Here is an 18,469-nt window from a genome sequence, read left to right on the forward strand (position 1 = left end):
TAAGGGGGACTATTGTAACACCTAATACAATGTAAATACTATGTAAATAGTAACTATAATGTAAATACTTTGTTAATAGTTGCTGGCACGTGGCAAATTTCAAGTTTTGCTTTTTAGAACTTTCTGGAGTTTTTTTAAATTTTCCCCCTGAATGTTGATCTGCTCTTGGTTGAATCTGCAGACGCAGAACCTGCATACAGAAGGCTGACTGTACTAGACTTTACTACCAGAGTACATACTGGAGCAACCACTTTGGAAAACTGGCAATATATATTAAAGCTAAGCATACACCTACCCTGTGACCTGATAATTCTACGCCTAGGTTTATGCTCAAAAGAAATGAGTTCATATGTTAAAAACAAATAATCTTCAGTAATGTTCTGAGGAGTTTTCTTCCTAATAGTCCAAATATCCATCACCATTAGAAAGGATAAGTAAATTGTGTTATATTCATATGTAATAGTTTGCTAGGGCTGCTGTAGCAAAGTACCCTAGACTGAGTGGCTCAAACAACAGAAATTAATTTTCTCGATGTTCTGGAGGCTAGATGATCAAGGTAATCTCACCTTGATCTGAGATCAAGGTGTTGGCAGAGTTAGTTTCTTCTGAGGCCTTGCTCCTTAGCTTGTAGACAGCTGTTTTCTCCCTGTATCTTCTCATGGTCTTCCTTCTGTGTGTGTGTCCTAATTTAATCTCCTTATAAGGACAACAGTCATATTGGATTAGGAATGACTGTAGACCTCATTGTAACTTAATTTCTTCTTTAAAGACCCTATCTCCAAATACAGGTACTGTTTATAGAGTGCAAGGGAGAAAGGAACAAGTCAAAAGAGACAAATGATATTGGATGAGGTAGGAAGTATCTAACGTGTCCCTTCATGACCCCTGCCTTGTGGAATTCATGACCTTGTGTAATCCCTTCCCGTTGCATGTGAGCTGGACCCAGCAACCCTCCTCTCATACAGGAAGAGTGATGTGCAGGGCTGGCTTCATGGGTTTATGACCTGTCCACACAGGGCCCTGCACTTGGTTTAATGTTCTATTGTCTTCAACTTGAAATTTTATCTTTGAATTTCGTAAGTGAAGTCCAGTGACACAATGGAGTGTGCGCATGAGCAGAAGAGATAGACTCACTGTCTGTCTTCTTTCTTGGCCACCCCATTCCCATAAGTGTTCTCGATGACCCAGGGCCCAGGATTCTGGTGGACCTCTGACTCACGGGAGCTCAGTAAGACTCAAAGCAAGTTGGGCTACTTCTACAATTGAATAAACGGGGGTACTGACAGCCTGACAAGATGTCCTTTCCTTTCAAACCAGAACTTGCTTAATATTGTGGACATACTATAAATCTGTTTATATACTGTGGCCCTTAGGAAGGCCACAAACCATTGTAATATCCAAGAATTTTTCTTTCCCCAAGAACCAATTTTCACCTTGTTGGGAGTGCTCTTTCAGTCCCATTGGGAATACATCGTCTTTGACATGGGGAGATTATTCTGGATTATCTGGGTGAACCCACTCTAATCACAGGAGTCTTTAAAGACTGTCAGAAAGAGATATTACAATGGAAGAAGGGTCAGAGACACATGACTCTGTTGTCTTTGAAGATGGAGGAAGGGACCATGAGTCAAGGAATACAGATGTTTTTTAGAAGCTGAAAAGAAGGAAACAAATTCTCCCTTAGAACCTCCAGAAAGGAACACAGCCCTTGTTAACACCTTAATCTTAGCCTGGTGAGACCCGAGAGACAGACAGACAGAAAGACAGACTTAGTCTGGTGGTCTAGTAGGAAGACTGGTATTCAATAATCACACCAAATTGCTAAGAATAATAAATTCTGAAAATTGCAGTGAAGGAAAATGTTCTGTGGAAGGGTATGACACGTGAGCCTAACCAAGGTTCTGGGATAGCCCCTGTGAGGAAGTCACATGAGAGCTGAGAGATGAATGATGAGTAAGAATTAACTGCAGAATCATGGGAGGTCTACAGCATTCCTTGCAGGAGAACAGCCTCAACAAAGAACCAGAGACAGAAAGGAGCCTGGTGCATTGTTAGTTGAATGAACTGAAAGGTCACTAGGACTGGAGGGTATTAGGTGAGGGAACGAGGAAGTTGGAGAGGAGGCAGGGGCTCTATCATCCCTGGCAGGTCATGGTATGAATTTTAGATTTTATTCGAAACATAGTGGGAACCCATTGAAAGGTCTTGAGCAGAGGAGTGCTCATATTTTAAGAAAGCACTTTGTGGATAGTGAGTTGGAGGGGCAAGAGCAAACCAGGAGATCACAGAGACGGCAACTGCATGGAATCTGAGCAGAGAACTCCAAGAGGGCTTTGTTGGGAGTGTAAAGGCACTCATCCTCTACCCCCATCTCAGAACAGCAGTAAAACCCCAAAGTGTAAGGACTGATCTGATTCTTGACACTTTATTTAGTTCTTCCAAAGCCCTTGAATGCCCCAAACGTGATTGACACCGGACATAACTTCGCTGTCATCAACATCAGCTCTGAGCCTTACTTTGGGGATGGACCAATCAAATCCAAGAAGCTTCTCTACAAACCTGTTAATCATTATGAGGCTTGGCGGCATATTCAAGGTAAGGTTTGGAAAGGAAAGGCTCCAGCTGGAGATGGGGCACCAGGAAAAAAAAATGTTTCCCCAAATATAGAAATCCTCTCTCCCAGTCTCAACCCTCTACCCCCAGTTAGGGGCTGTAGCAGTGGATTCCATTTCAGAGTATTCAAGAAGGAGTTGGGGGGCGGGGGGTGGTCCTCTGAGTTCTGGGGCTATCTTTTTGGAAGTCATGATGTAAAATGGGACACAGAACACACCTGTGTCAGGAGTTACTATCTGCATCAATATTTCCTTTCCAGGCTTCTCTGGATCTCTAATCCCTTTTTGACTCTATCTTGCTTGGTCATGGTGAAAGATACAAGTTTATGCCATGAATAGGGTAACAGGAAAGTCCAGGGCCTGCTGGAAAGGCAGAGACTTAATTTGCTTACATCTGAGGGGTGATTGTTGCTGCTGTATCAAGTTGTTTCTTCTTTTTCGTATTTGAGTCTTGCCCTGCCTGCAGGCTCCTAACTCACAGAGGTTTTGAGAGGAATTTGGACCAGAAAGTTTGGGCTGTGGCAGGAAGAGGAGGGGATGTGGGCAAAGAGAGGTACATGCCCCTCCCCCAACTTTTGGGGGAAAAAACCCAAAATGTAATAAAATGTCAAAAGTTCATGAAAACAGTTAAATGTATTTATTTGTAAATTAAATTTATTTTGAAACACAAATGACAATTCTGTTTGTTGCATGATGATGCAAAAATCACATTTTTTTAAAAAAAGAAAGCTGAGCATAATCTATTGAACCAGCTGCTTTAATCGCACCATCTTATAGCGAGACCTGCTGCGGTCATGCTTGTAGGGAATGTGCAGCCCGCCACCAATACTTTAGTCTCGCCATGGCTGTGATTTCCTAAAAAGCGCCCTCTACCCATGAGATGTCGATAATCAAAGTTACAGAAAAGGAGAAGAAAAAGAGGGATTTGGGCTTAATAATACTAGCTGATTTGGGTATATTGAATAATGTCTTGGTATCATTACCGAGCTCTTCACATTCTTTTGAAGATTCAGCCAAAATTCAGAATCCCAGCAACATAAGGCTGATTTGCTGGACTGCTGTTTCTGTTGTGGATGGCTAGGTCTTTTTAAAAAGCAGCTTTTTAAAAAAACATGGTGTTAATAATCCATCCTCTCTTTGTGGACATCTACGAAGTGGTCTTCTAAAAACCCTTAAACACAGTCCAATACGTTTTCTTACCGACTAGGAATTTATCATATGGTAAGGCAAAAATCTACCTTTGCAATATCCACGGAGAAACAGAATGGCAAAATAGAATAGCTAAGGAGAAAAGAAGCATATGTCATTTGCTCTATTTTCAAGTACTTCAGAATGCTTCATTTGTTAGGACATGACCATCACAAGTTCACTGTCTAGTCATTGTAAGCAAACCCTCAAAGAGTCTCTTCTCTTCATAGGTTGATTGCCATCACTGTAGGTACTTGAAAACAGAGGTTATTTTATAGTATTCTAATTGAGTTTTTCCCCTAAATCTGATTGGTATTCCATATAGTTGAAGATTTGCGTGGTTTTACTCTACAAATGAAAAGACAAACACACTAGAGCAGAAATGTGTAAGTGGCACAGAGATACTTACATGAAAAAGCCTTATTTTCCTTATATTAGGAACACTGAGGCCCTGAAGATGGGATTGCCTCTCTGTTATACCCAGACATTGTATTTTTAAAAACCAAACATTAGTTCACCTCACGATAACAACATTCCAGTTTAAAGAATGTAAAAGATTGCCAACTTAAGTTTCCTGAACTTTCCCTCTTCTCAGTGACAAATGAGATTGTTACCCTCAACTATTTGGAACCTCGGACAGAATACGAGCTCTGCGTGCAGCTGGTCCGGCGTGGAGAGGGCGGGGAAGGGCATCCTGGACCCGTGAGGCGGTTCACAACAGCTTCTATCGGTCAGTTGAAGCAAACAGGCATTTATTCAGGAGCTGGGTGGGTGGGGGAGGAAGGGGAAAGAGGAAGGAAGACCAGGAAGGGTGGTGGTGGGTGAGTGGGATGGTGGTGGAAAGGGGTTTGCTTTTGAATGGGTGGGAAAGTGACAGGAAGGCTAGCAACTTGGAGCCAAACTGGTCCTTTATTTGGGCTGCACTCCTGGTCTGTCTCCCTGGGGGAGGGAGTCTGCAGCAATCCACCGGGACAGAGAAGGAAGCAGATGACCCTTCAGGAAGGCAGGGACATCCCTTAGGAGTTGGGATTTACTTAGCAGCAACTGTGCTCCGTCTTGGCTCCCGAGTTTTACCACCAGCTTCCTGTTTCCATCTTAAGGGCCCAAGACAGACTCTTGTCACATACGTACTCCAGAAATCCCAGTTTATTTACTTTCAAAAGTAATTTCTAGTTTTTCGAAGTCATTCACGCACATAGTGAAAACATCAAATAGAATGAAAGGCTTTTACCTATAGAACAGCAGTTCTGGGCTTCCCTGATGGCGCAGTGGTTAAGAATCCACCTGCCAATGCAGGGATCACAGCTTTGAGCCCTGGTCCTGGAAGATCCCACATGCTGTGGAACAACTAAGCCCGTGCGCCACAACTGCTGAGCCTGCGCTCTAGAGCCTGCAAGCCACAACTACTGAAGCCTGTGTGCCACAAATCCTGAGCCCACGTGCCACATCTCCTGAGCCCACATGCCACAACTACTGAAGCCCATGCACCTAGAGCCCGCATTCCGCAACAAGAGAAGCCACCGCAATGAGAAGCCCACACACCGCAATGAAGAGTAGCTCCCCCCTCGCCGCAACTGGAGAAAGTAGAGTCCCAGAGTGGTTAATAACTTGCCCATGGTAATGCATCAGGTACATTGCCATACTAGATCTTCAGACTTGATATCTTTTTGTTTCTCCTGGGAGAAGCAAAATATCCAGGTATTTTTTACCTGGGAGTCCAAAGGCACGATGTCCTTATCCCAGTTGATGAGTTTTCCTATTTTTAGTCCATTTACTAAAAGCAGAAGGATATGGAGTGATTTAGTGAGAAGCTAGGAAGAACATCAGGCTCTTCTGCAGGGGTTGTGCATCCCTAACAGAGACTCTCCCCTCCACACTCCCCACCTAGGGTTCATCTGACCAGCAGCATCCTTAAAGAACCAAATGAAACTCAGTAGCTACTCTGATGCTTGTAGAAACATTGCACAAGTAAGGAATGGTTTCCTGGGAACCCACCAGGTAGTAAATACCAAAAATAACACTGGAGACTACATACGACTTAGAGGATAAAGGAATCTCCATGACTGTGATCCAAGGGGCCCCTCATATGTCATCAGGTTGCTGCTAAAAGGCGAATGGTAGTTAATTCTCTCTTAGAGCGGTGCCGATGAATCAAAAGGGGAAGGCCATAATCTGACTCAGATGGAAAGTATTTATGGAACAGAACATAAAACACTTCACAGACCCGTACTGTGCTGTCTTCAGCTCTCAGAATATGTTCCAGCCAGGATGTATTTAGAGATGTCTTGGAATCTATTTCAAAGTAGTTCTCAGGGGTGGGCGGGAAGGGAATTCTTGAAGGTTCATCTTTTCCCAGCATTTGAATTTTGCTGATGTTTGTTTTTAAATTCATTTGGCAGCTGCACTATTTATAAGTGTGTTGGTTGAGTGATAAAGGCTGGGAAGGCCGGGAGGGGAGTGGAGAGAAGATACTCTGAACACACGGCAGAGAGAGGGCAGGTTGGGAGGGGTGAAGGGTAAGTCATGCTCCCAAAGGGAGGGAAAGGACCATTTATGGGGTTGCTCCTCTGTACCAGGCACAGGCTTAGAAGGTTTACATGTTTGCTGCACACCATCAGTCCTCCCTCTGTCTGCTGTCATCGTAAGCCTATCTACCCACTCCAGGTGGCTTATTTCGGAACTTAAACTTTAGAGAAGAGCAAAAGGAGGTGACATCACCTCTCTCAATTTGCAAAGGTTATGGAGAAAAGCCCAATAAGACCTGGAGCATAATGCCCACCAGGTGGCAGGACCTGATTACTGGTTCTCCCTCATCTAAGGGTGGTCAGAACTGACCAGTGAGAGTCCCTCTCCCATTGGGTAGAAACAGACCCTTCCTCTCACCTCTAACCAAGTTTCTCAACCTTTTTATTTTATTTTTTAATTTTTTTAAACTTTTTTTTCATTTTATTGGAATATAGTTGATATACAATGTTGTGTTAGTTTCAGGTGTACAGCAAAGTGATTGTTATACGTATATTCATTCTTTTTCAGATTCTTTATCTTATTTTAATTTTTTAAATGATCACCCTCTAAAGAACTTCTTAGATAGTTTTGTCCTTAAGACAAAATCTCTGTTTTGTCTTAATGTCTCTTCTGCCATGAATTGTAATACCACAGATCTGTTTATATATTGTGGCCCTTCATAAACAACTGTCATTATCTAAAATTTTCTCATACCCCAAGAACCAATTTTTGCCCCCTTAGGGGCAATAATGTCCCCACCAAGAATGCATGAGTAGAGGATCACTATTCTGTGTTTTGAAAATACTTTATATCTGAAGTTTAAAATATCAATATACTATTATTAACTGAAAATTTACAGATTCCTCCACTGTCCATTGGCCTAATATATTTCATGAAGGAAGGAAGGAAGAGAGAGAGAAAATGTTGACAGAGCCCCTAACACCTTCCAAGCATTTTCACCTTCACTATCTCATTTCTCCTCCTGAGTCTGGAAGATGAGTATTTTCATTTCATGCTACATGTGAACTCGTAGAGGTTATGAATTTTCCCAAGGTCACAAAACTAAAGGGGCATGCTCCTGCCTCTTTGATTTCAAAACCCATATTGTTTCTATTCAGTTACCTCTCTGGTAGCCCAGGTTCTTGGGGTCAGAGTTGGCGTGTGGTCAGAGTCAAACCTTGATGTGATCAGAGCAGTGCGAGGCCTGGCCCAGCCATCACAGTGTTGTCATGTCTGAAATTGTCCTTGCTAAGGGGAAGTAACCCTGAAATTGCTTTAAAATATATTACTCAAAATGGGAACAGAAACACTGAACCTACAACCCCAGAACCTTGGCAAATCCAGTGTTTCCATTTTTATCAGTTTCCTTCCTTTTTCGCCAGCTGTAGACATGGTTTTTACCAAGTGGTAAGCAGAGTTTTTTCTCGTGTGTTTTAAGTTTTGGAGGGGCTTTTGTACTTTTTCCAATAAACTTTTAATCCCTTGGATGGCTATATCATAATTTATTAAAGCATTTTCCTATTTTGAGCATTTTGGTTTCTTATGATTGTCTGTTATTATAAATAATGTTGTAATGGACATCTTCATGCACCTAGCTTTTCGCATCCTTTGAGTTGTTTCTTCAGGATAAATCCTTGGTAGTCAGACTATACTCCCAAAGTATATGATCATTTCTAGAGCTCTTGAAAAATATTCCCAAGTTGTCCTTCAAAGGGGTTGTATTCCTGTCTTACAATTACTCAAGCTACATACTAGAATATTTTAAAGCTTTGCTATTCTGGTAGGAAAAAGGAAAAGTATTACATGGCTGCTAGCATGTGCTTCTTTGATAGCTTGTGAAAGTGTATATTATTCTAGGAGCCAGGGTTATCCTATAAAGCTGTCCTTTGGGGCTGTTGTTATCTTCACCCTATATAAAAACAATGATTATTCTGGTTTCTCCTAGGTCTTCCTCCTCCAAGAGGTCTCAGTCTCCTACCAAAAAGTCAGACCACTCTAAATTTGACCTGGCAACCCATATTTCCAAGCTCAGAAGATGACTTTTATGTTGAAGTTGAGAGGAGGTCTGTGCTAATGAATAGTGATCAGCAGAATATTAAAGTGCCAGGCAACCTGACTTCAGTGCTCCTTAACAATTTACAGCCCAGGGAGCAGTACATAGTCAGAGCCAGAGTCAACACCAAGGCCCAGGGGGAATGGAGCGAAAATCTCATCGCTTGGACCCTCAGCGACAGTAAGTACCTCATGATGCCCCAGCCTTGCCTGAATGACACTTGGCTGCTGCCATTTAGACTTAGCTCCCGTCACTTCAAGTCTGCTTCTTAGAAACCATAAAAGGCAGTTAGTTGTGAATGGAGGCTCATTAGTGCCCCCCACCAACACATCAAATCATTTTAGCAACCTGTAATATATACGAACGCTTCATGTGTTTGGATTTGTGATAATTCAGGCAGGACTGTGCTAAAATTTACCTTTCCTTTCTATAGAGTTACTTATTAAGTAAATTAATAACATGAATAAGGTTTTCTGGGGCTTGTTGAATCTGTTATATGACAGTTTTTAGGACTGTTGCACACAGATGATGATTCATCTAATTCATCTAATCTTAAAAGCCAAAGAACTCTGCTTGAAACAAAATATTCTTCAGTTTAGGCTTCTCTCAATCTCATATTGGTCATTAAAAAGTAGTTGGAACTTCTAGGGTTTCTTTGTAGGATTGAAAGCTTTTTCATCATGAGCCAGAGAGTTCTATTTTGATTCACTGCATTAGAACTGTCTGTGCATTTTGGAGTCCTTGGAAAGACTAGGTGTTTCTGGGTCACACCAACCGTCACTTCTGCTAGGATCCTGTGGTCTCTTGTCAAATCCCAAAGTCAGAGGTTCTTTTCTGCAGCTGAGTTGCCACCTCCCCAGTAACAGGTGTGTAAACTGGCTCTTGTTTTTCCAGGCACTCTCTTCTTGTATCCATAACATGTGGAAGTCTCAACGGTTTTGTCTGTGTTTAGGGATGTCTTCTTCATCTTTAAAAAATTCTGACATTTAGAAGTTATAGGACAATGCAGAGAGTAATACAACAAAAACCTACATTTCTACCACACAGAATTAACAACTCTTAACATTTTGTCATATTTGCTTTCAGCCTTTTTGTGGAAGTAATTCCACAATACAGATATATCAAAATCCTCTTTGACCATCTTCCCCAATCTAATTCTCTCCCCCTCTCCCCAGAGACAACCAAAATTATGAGTTTATTATGTATCTTTCCATTCAATGTTGTATAATTTTAATACATTAAGTACATCCATAAGTGTGCACATGCATATATAGTCTCCATCTTGCTTTTTGAATATGTCTGCTAAGTGCTTAACATATTTTCTAACAAGTGCTTAATACGGATAGGCCCTATGGACCAGTGGCTAACTACAGACTAATAGGAATCTTATTTCTTCTACTTGAATCTATTTCTTAAAAGCTGTGTGACCTCAGCCAAGTCACTTAATCTCTCTGAGCCTCAATACTTACAGTAAGATTGTTATGAGGAGTCAATGAGTTACTATATGGAAGGGCCTATATAAATGTCAGCTCTCAACATTTTTCTGTTTTCCTCAGTATCAAAAACAGTGTAATAGCAGTTTGTGGAGTAATAGAATTTCCGAGGTCTTAATTTAGTTTAAGGATGGCAAATATGTGATGTGTGTGTGTTGCCATTTTCCTGTCTGCAGCCACTTGTCAAGTCTGCGTCGAGTCCACTACCAACTGATTGGAGTTACCCTCTGAGATAACACTTACTAGCCATTCATGGTTTATGAGCTGATATTAACTTTCTCTCAGAAGCATAATAATCAAAGAGATGGTAATATATCTTAAGTAATATATTGTTTGTTTGTTTTAAATTTCTAGTTCTCCCTCCTCAACCAGAAAACATCAAGATTTCCAACATCACAGACTCCTCAGCTGTTATCTCTTGGACAATCCTGGATGGCTATTCTATTTCTTCTATTATCATCCGTTACAAGGTTCAGGGCAAGAATGAAGACCAGCACATTGATGTGAAGATCAAGAATGCCACCATCACCCAGTATCAGCTCAAGGGCCTAGAGCCCCAAACAGCTTACCAGGTGGACATCTTTGCAGAGAACAACATAGGGTCAAGCAATCCAACCTTTTCTCATGAACTGATGACTCTTTCTGAATCTCAAGGTTGGTAGAGTAGACAGGTATTTACATAGAATTATTTCTGGAGAGTATCAGAAAAGCCCCACTGTCTTACGATATTTACCCCATATTTGCATCATGTGACCTAATGGGCTGGTAGGCGTCACCGTCTCTAAAGAGGTCCTTGGAATGAAAATGCCCCTTGGAAGGATAACCCGTTGATCTGTTATCTATCATGAAAACTTAGGTGAACTTAGCCCATCAGCACTCCCCATCCAGCAACTGAAGCTCTGAGGGATATGAATGTGATTCCATGCAGAAGGAAGACAGAGGACCCAGCTTAGTGGAGACAGTCCTGCGTGGTGCAGTGGGCGCTCCAGGAACCACACTCCACTCTTTCTCAGAACGAACCCTCTTTTAGCTTGGATGACACTATGGTAGTCCGAGTTTTCTTTTACTTTTCAGATCCAGGTTATGATGTCTCCACATCCACCGTTAACCCCACTCCAGAGAGAATAAGCCCTTTGAGATAGAGATCGCTCAGAGTGCCAAGCACACGAGGCCCAGTGTTTGAGACTTTTTGAAATTGAAATATAGTTGATGTAATGGACAATATTATGTTAGTTTCAAGAGCACTACATAGTGATTTGACATTTGCATATATTATGAAATGATCACCACAATAAGGCTAGTAATCATCTGTCTCCATACAAAGTGATTACAATAATATTGACTACATTCCATATGCTGTATATTACATCCCCGTGGCTTATTTATTTCATAACTGGAGGGTTGTACCTCTTCATCCTCTCCAGTGTTTGTGATTGGTAAAACCTGTTGAATGTAATTAGTGAAAAAGGACCCCGGGGGTGGGAAGAACTGCAGCTCCTGGAGAGCCTTCCCTCTGAGGTCTGTCTGAAATTGCACTTCCTTGCCCTCTGTGCTATACAGCTTGTGCAAGGGAATGTAGCTAGAGGGACATTAGAGGGAAATGGTGATTTCTGCAAATTTATAATTCAGACCAGAGTATTTTTACAGAAAATGTTATAGCACTAAAAACTTCTTGGTTCTCTTGGGGCCTACCTAGGGCTTAAGAAATAAAATCAAGCAAGCCCTGTTCTCAGTGCTGATTCTTTGGAACATGTTTGAAATATGCAAGGAATGATGGGTCTGCCAATTATAGAGAATTGTAATCAATAGTTTTCACCTGACACTCTTAATAAATGCATAATTTCAATAGTTACTTGTGTTTTGGTAAAACATGTACAGGCCCTAAATCCAAGTTATACATAAAATACTAAGAGAAAAATTTTAAGACAAGATGTAACAAAACTAAACAACCCTCATCATCCCATTTCAGACATCTCTTTATGCACGTATAAAACGGAGATAGAAGGAAAGCTAGCTAATCACAGAAGAATAATTGTTAAAAGATAGGATCATGCTCTACATGCTGTTTCTCATAAAAATACATTGAATTTATCTTTATTTGAATTTAAATAAGGGAAAGAAGTGGAGGGGTTATACCATAGTCTTTAATAGTTTATTTTGACCTGAGCCCAAAACTTAATGGTTTTTCCTCTCTCTCTCTTCTTTCCTTCCTTCTTTCTTTGTCCCATTGGTATCCTCAGGTTTTCTCTATCAGCTATTTTTTTTTAACATCTTTATTGGAGTATAATTGCTTTACAATGTTGTGTTAGTTTCTGCTGTATAACAAAGTGAATCAGCTATATGTATATATATATATCTCCATATCGCCTCCCTCTTGTGTCTCCCTCCACCCTCCCTATTCCACCCCTCTAGGTGGTCACAAAGCACCAAGCTGATCTCCCTGTGCTATGCAGCCTCTTCCCACTAGCTATCTATTTCATATTTGGTAGTGTATATATGTCAAGGCTACTCTCTCATTTCGCCCCAGCTTACCCTTCCCCCTCCTCGTGTCCTCAAGTCCATTCTCTACATCTACATCTTTATTCCTGTCCTGCTCCTAGGTTCATCAAAACAATTTTGTTTTTAGATTCCATATATTTGCGTTGGCATATGGTATTTGTTTTTCTCTTTCTGACTTACTTCACTCTGTATGACAGACTCTAGTTTCTTTGTTTTTATGGCTGAGTAATATTCCATTGCATATATGTGCCACATCTTCTTTATCCACTCATCTATTGGTGGACACTTGGGTTGCTTCCATGTTCTGGCTATTGTAAATAGTGCTTCAGTGAACATTGTGGTACATGACTCTTTTTGAATTATGGTTTTCTCAGGGTATATGCCCAGTAGTGGTATTGCCAGGTCATATGGTAGTTCTATTTTTCATTTTTTAAGGAACTCCCATACTATTCTCCATAGTGGCTGTATCAATTTACATTCCCATCAACAGTGCAAGAGGGTTCCCTTTTCTCCACACCCTCTCCAGCATTTCTTGTTTCTAGATTTTTTGATGATGGCTATTCTGACGAGTGTGAGGTGATACCTCATTGCAGTTTTGATTTGCATTTCTCTAATGATTAGTGATGTTGAGCATCCTTTCATGTATTTATTGGCAATCTGTATATCTTCTTTGGAGAAATGTCTACTTAGGTCTTCTGCCCATTTTTGGACTGGGTTGTTTGTTTTTTTGATATTGAGCTACATGAGCTGCTTGTATATTTTGGAGATGAATCCTTTGTCAGTTGCTTCATTGGCATATATTTTCTTCCATTCTGAGGGTTGTCTTTTCATCTTGTTTATGGTTTCCTTTGCTGTGCAAAAGCTTTTAAGTTTCATTAGGTCCCACTTGTTTGTTTTTGTTTTTATTTCCATTTCTCTAGGAGGTGGGTCAAAAAGGATCTTGCTGTGATTTATGTCATGTATGTCTACCTATGTTTTCCTCTAAGAGTTTGATAGTGTCTGGCCTTACATTTAGGTCTTTAATCCATTTTGAATTTATTTTTGTGTATGGTGTTCTAATTTCATTCTTTTACGTGTACCTGTCCAGTTTTCCCAGTGCCACTTATTGAAGAGGGTATCTTTTCTCCATTTTATACTCTTGCTTCCTTTATTAAAGATAAGGTGACCATATGTGCATGGGTTAATCTCTGGGCTTTCTATCCTGTTCCATTGATCTATATTTCTGTTTTTGTGCCAGTATCATACTGTCTTGATTACTGTAGCTTTGTAGTATAGTCTGAAGTCAGGGAGCCTGATTGCTCCAGCTCCTTTTTTCCTTTCTCAAGATGGCTTTGGCTGTTAGGGGTCTTTTGTGGTTACATACAAATTGTGAATTTTTTTGTTCTAGATCTGTGAAAAATGCCATTGGTAGTTTGATAGGGATTGCACTGAATCTGTAGATTGCTTTGGGTAGTATAGTCATTTTCACAATGTTGATTTTTCCAATGAAAGAACATCATATATCTCTCCATCTGTTTATATCATCTTGAATTTCTTTCATCAGTGTATTATTGTTTTCTGCATACAGGTCTTTTGTCTTCTTAAGTAGGTTTATTCCTAGTTATTTTATTCTTTTTGTTGCAATGGTAAATGGAAGTGCTTCCTTAATTTCCCTTTCAGATTTTTCATCATTAGTGTATAGGAGTCCAAGAGATTTCTGTGCATTAATTTTGTATCCTGCAACTTTACCAAATTCATTGATTAGCTCTAGTAGTTTTCTGGTAGCATCTTTAGGATTCTCTATGTATAGTATCATGTCATCTGCAAACAGTGACAGCTTTACTTCTTTTCTGATTTGGATTCCTTTAATTTCTTTTTCTTCTCGGATTGCTGTGGCTAAAACTTCCAAAACTATGTTGAATAAGAGTGGTGAGAGTGGGCAACCTTGTCTTTTTCCTGATCTTAGTGGAAATGGTTTCAATTTTTCACCATTGAGGACGATATTGGCTGTGGGTTTGTCATATATGGCCTTTATTATGTTGAGGTAGGTTCCCTCTATGCCTACTTTCTGGAGAGTTTTTTTTTTTTTTCGGTATGTGGGTCTCTCACTGTTGTGGCCCCTCCTGTTGCGGAGCACAGGCTCCGGACGCGCAGGCTCAGCGGCCATGGCTCACGGGCCCAGCTGCTCCACAGCACGTGGGATCCTCCCGGACCAGGGCACAAACCCGTGCCCCCTGCATTGGCAGGTGGACTCGCAACCACTGCGCCACCAGGGAAGCCCCTCTGGAGAGTTTTTTATCATAAATGGGTGCTGAATTTTGTCGAAAGCTTTTTCTGCATCGAGATGATCATATGGTTTTTCTCCTTCAATTTGTTAATATGGTGTATCACATTGATTGATTTGCATATATTGAAGAATCCTTGCATTCCTGGCATAAACCCCACTTGATCATGGTGTATGATCCTTTTAATGTGCTGTTGGATTCTGTTTGCTAGTATTTTGTTGAGGAGTTTTGCATCTATTTTCATCAGTGATATTGGCTTGTAGTTTTCTTTTTTTGTGACATTTTTGTCTGGCTTTGGTATCAGGGTGATGGTGGCCTCATAGAATGAGTTTCAGAGTGTTCCTCCCTCTGCTATATTTTGGAATAGTTTGAGAAGGGTAGGTGTTAGCTCTTCTCTAAATGTTTGATAGAATTCGCCTGTGAAGCCATCTGGTCCTGGGCATTTGTTTGTTGGAAGATTTTTAATCACAGTTTCAATTTCAGTGCTTGTGATTGGTCTGTTTATATTTTCTGTTTCTTCCTGGTTCAGTCTCGGAAGATTGTGCTTTTCTAAGAATTTGTCCATTTCTTCCAGGTTGTCCATTTTATTCACATAGTTGCTTGTAGTAATCTCTCATGATCCTTTGTATTTCTGCAGTGTCAGTTGTTACTTCTTTTTCATTTCTAATTCTGTTGATTTGAGTCTTCTCCCTTTTTTTCTTGATGAGTCTGGCTAATGGTTTATTAATTTTGTTTATCTTCTCAAAGAACCAGCTTTTAGTTTTATTGATCTTTGCGCTCGTTTCCTTCATTTCTTTTTCATTTATTTCTGATCTGATCTTTATGATTTCTTTCCCTCTGCTAACTTTGAGGTTTTCTTGTTCTTCTTTCTCTCATTGCTTTAGTTGTAAGATTAGGTTGTTTATTTGAGATTTTTTTTTTGTTTCTTCAGGTAGTATTGTATTGCTATAAACTTCCCTCTTAGAACTGCTTTTGCTGCACCCCATAGGTTTTGTGTCATCGTGTTTTCATTGTCATTTGTTTCTAGGTATTTTTTGATTTCCTCTTTGATTTCTTCAGTGATTTCTTGGTTATTTAGTAGTGTATTGTTTAGCCTCCATATGTTTGTATTTTTTACAGTTTTTTCCCTGTAATTGTTATCATAGCGTTGTGGTCAGAAAAGATACTTGATAGGATTTCAGTTTTCTTAAATTTATCAAGGCTCGATTTGTGACCAAAGATATGATCTATCCTGGAGAATGTTCCATGAGCCCTTGAAAAGAAAGTGTATTCTTTTTTTTTTGGATGGAATCTTATAAATATGAATTAAGTCCATCTTGTCTAATGTGTCATTTAAAGCTTGTGTTTCCTTATTTAATTTCATTTTGGATGACCTCTCCATTGGTGAAAGTGGGGTGTTAAAGTCCCTTACTATTATTGTGTGACTGTCCATTTCCCCTTTTATGGCTGTTAGCATTTGCCTTATGTATTGAGGTGCTCCTATGTTGGATGCATAAATATTTACAATTGTTATATCTTCTTCTTGGATTGATCCCTTGATCATTATGTAGTGTCCTTCTTGGTCTCTTGTAATAGTCTTTATTTTAAAGTCTATTTTGTCTGATATGAGAATTGCTTCTCTGGCTTTCTTTTGATTTCCATTTGCATGGAATATCTTTTTTCATCCCTTCACTTTCAGTCTGTATGTGTCCCTAGGTCTGAAGTAGGTCTCTTGTAGACAGCATACATACGGGTCTTGTTTTTGTATCCATTCAGCAAGTCTATGTCTTTTGGTTGGAGCATTTAATCCATTTACATTTAAGGTAATTATTGATATGTAAGTTCCTATTACTATTTTCTTAATTGTTTTGAGTTTGTTTTTGTAGGTCTTTCCTTCTCTTGTATTTCCTGCCTAGAGAAGTTCCTTTAGCATTTGTTGCAAAGCTGGTTTGCTGGTTCTGAATTCTCTTAGCTTTTGCTTGTCTGTAAAGGTTTTAATTTCTCCATCAAATCTGAATGAGGTCCTTGCTGGGTAGAATAATCTTGGTTGTAGATTTTTCCCTTTCATCACTTTAAATATGTCTTGCCACTCCCTGCTGGCCTGCAGAGTTTCTGCTGAAAGATCAGCTGTTAACCTTATGGGGATTCCCTCGTATGTTATTTGTTGCTTTTCCCTTGCTGCTTTTAATAATTTTTCTTTGTATTTAACTTTTGATAGTTTGATTAATATGTGTCTTGGCATGTTTCTCCTTGGATTTATCTTGTATGGGACTCTCTGCACTTCCTCGACTTACTTCCTTTCCCATGTTAGGGAAGTTTTCAACTGTAATCTTTTCAAATATTTTCTCAGACCCTTTCTTTCTCTCTCCTTCTTCTGGGACCCCTATAATTCAAATGTTGGTGCATTTAATGTTATCCCAGAGGTCTCTGAGACTGTCCTCAATTCTTTTCATTCTTTTTTCTTTATTCTGCTCTGTGGTAGTTATTTCCACTATTTTATCTTCCAGGTCACTTATCCATTCTTCTGCCTCAGTTATTCTGCTATTGATTCCTTCTAGAGTATTTTTAATTTCATTTATTGTGTTGTTCAGTATTGTTTGTTTGCCCTTTAGTTCTTCTAGGTCCTTGTTAAACATTTCTTGTATTTTCTCCATTCTATTTCCAAGATTTTGGATCATCTTTACTATCATTATTCTGACTTCTTTTTCAGATAGACTGCCTATTTCCTCTTCATTTGTTTGGTCTGGTGGGTTTCTACCTTGCTCCTACATCTGCTGCATATTTCTCTGTCTTCTCATTTTGCTTAACTTACTGTGTTTGGGGTCTCCTTTTCACAGGCTGCAGGTTCGTAGTTCCCTTTTTTTTTGGTGTCTGCCCCCAGTGGGTGAGGTTGAGTCAATGGCTTGTGTAGGCTTCCTGGTGTAGGGGACTGGTGCCTGTGTTCTGGTGGATGAGGCTGGATCTTGTCTTTCTGTTGGGCAGGGCCATGTCCAGCAGTTTGTTTTGTGGTGTCTGTGAACTTATTATGATTTTAGGCAGCCTCTCTGCTAATGGGTGGGGTTGTGTTCCTGTCTTGCTAGTTGTTTGTCATGCTGGCTGTTGGGTGGAGCTGGGTCTTAGTGTTGAGATGGAGATCTCTGGGAGAGCTCTTGTCAATTGATATTCTGTGGGGCCGGGCAGTTTCTGGTGGTCCAATGTCCTGAACTCGGCTCTCCCACCTCAGAGGCTCAGGCCTGACACCAGGCCAGAGCACCAAGCCCCTGTCAGCCATGTGGCCAGGTATGCGGGGGGGAGTTTCTTGCCTTTTGGGAAGTCTGAGGTCTTCTGCCAGCGTTCAGTAGGTGTTCTGTAGGAGTTGTTCCACATTGTAGATGTATTTTTGATGTATTTGTGGGGAGGAAGGTGATCTCTGGGTCTTACTCCTCCTCCATCTTGAAGGTCCCCCTGCAATAGGGGCCTCCACTGAAGATGCCGAACTCCACAAGAGCAACAGGTGCAGAGGCTTTTTTTTCAGAGGTTTTGCAGATTGTTTTTGTTTGTTTGTTTTCCTTTGTGCTTCGTCTAGTTTCAGTTTTTCACAGGGTGCTTCATGCAGAGGCCTTGCATCCGGCCCTTCAGATCAGAGTGCGTAGTAAGAAAATCTCCATCAGCTCTTTAAAACAAGAAACAAGCCAAAGCAGACACTATGCTCTTTAGAGTTGCAGAGCTTTAAAGCTCTTCTAGGTGGTTAAATTGTGCAGGGAGGTTTAGTCACTTACCCAAAGTCATAGATCTAATTAGCCATTCTCACTATTACTCGGTAATGTTCATCTGCTTGGGCCTGTACTTGGAAGTGAAAGTTGAACAAAGGACAACAATTAGTGATTAGCATGTTGC

At 40.4% G+C, this 18,469-nt stretch overlaps 1 protein-coding gene across 2 annotated transcripts in view; it reads left to right on the forward strand.

The window, feature by feature from the left end:
- The window catches only part of TEK (TEK receptor tyrosine kinase), a 103,630-nt gene that overhangs the window by 66,751 nt on the left and 18,410 nt on the right, over positions 1–18,469 (forward strand). The window contains exons 10-13 of one of the 2 annotated variants that reach the window (XM_060155184.1): positions 2,434–2,595; positions 4,396–4,530; positions 8,251–8,538; positions 10,206–10,505. In XM_060155184.1, coding sequence (XP_060011167.1) covers positions 2,434–2,595; positions 4,396–4,530; positions 8,251–8,538; positions 10,206–10,505 — 885 coding nt within the window. The remainder of the gene's footprint in view (positions 1–2,433; positions 2,596–4,395; positions 4,531–8,250; positions 8,539–10,205; positions 10,506–18,469) is intronic. The other variant, XM_060155185.1, reaches the window with a different exon arrangement.

This window comes from Lagenorhynchus albirostris, chromosome 7, assembly GCF_949774975.1.
Source record: "Lagenorhynchus albirostris chromosome 7, mLagAlb1.1, whole genome shotgun sequence".
In the NCBI taxonomy this organism is placed as follows: domain Eukaryota; kingdom Metazoa; phylum Chordata; class Mammalia; order Artiodactyla; family Delphinidae; genus Lagenorhynchus; species Lagenorhynchus albirostris.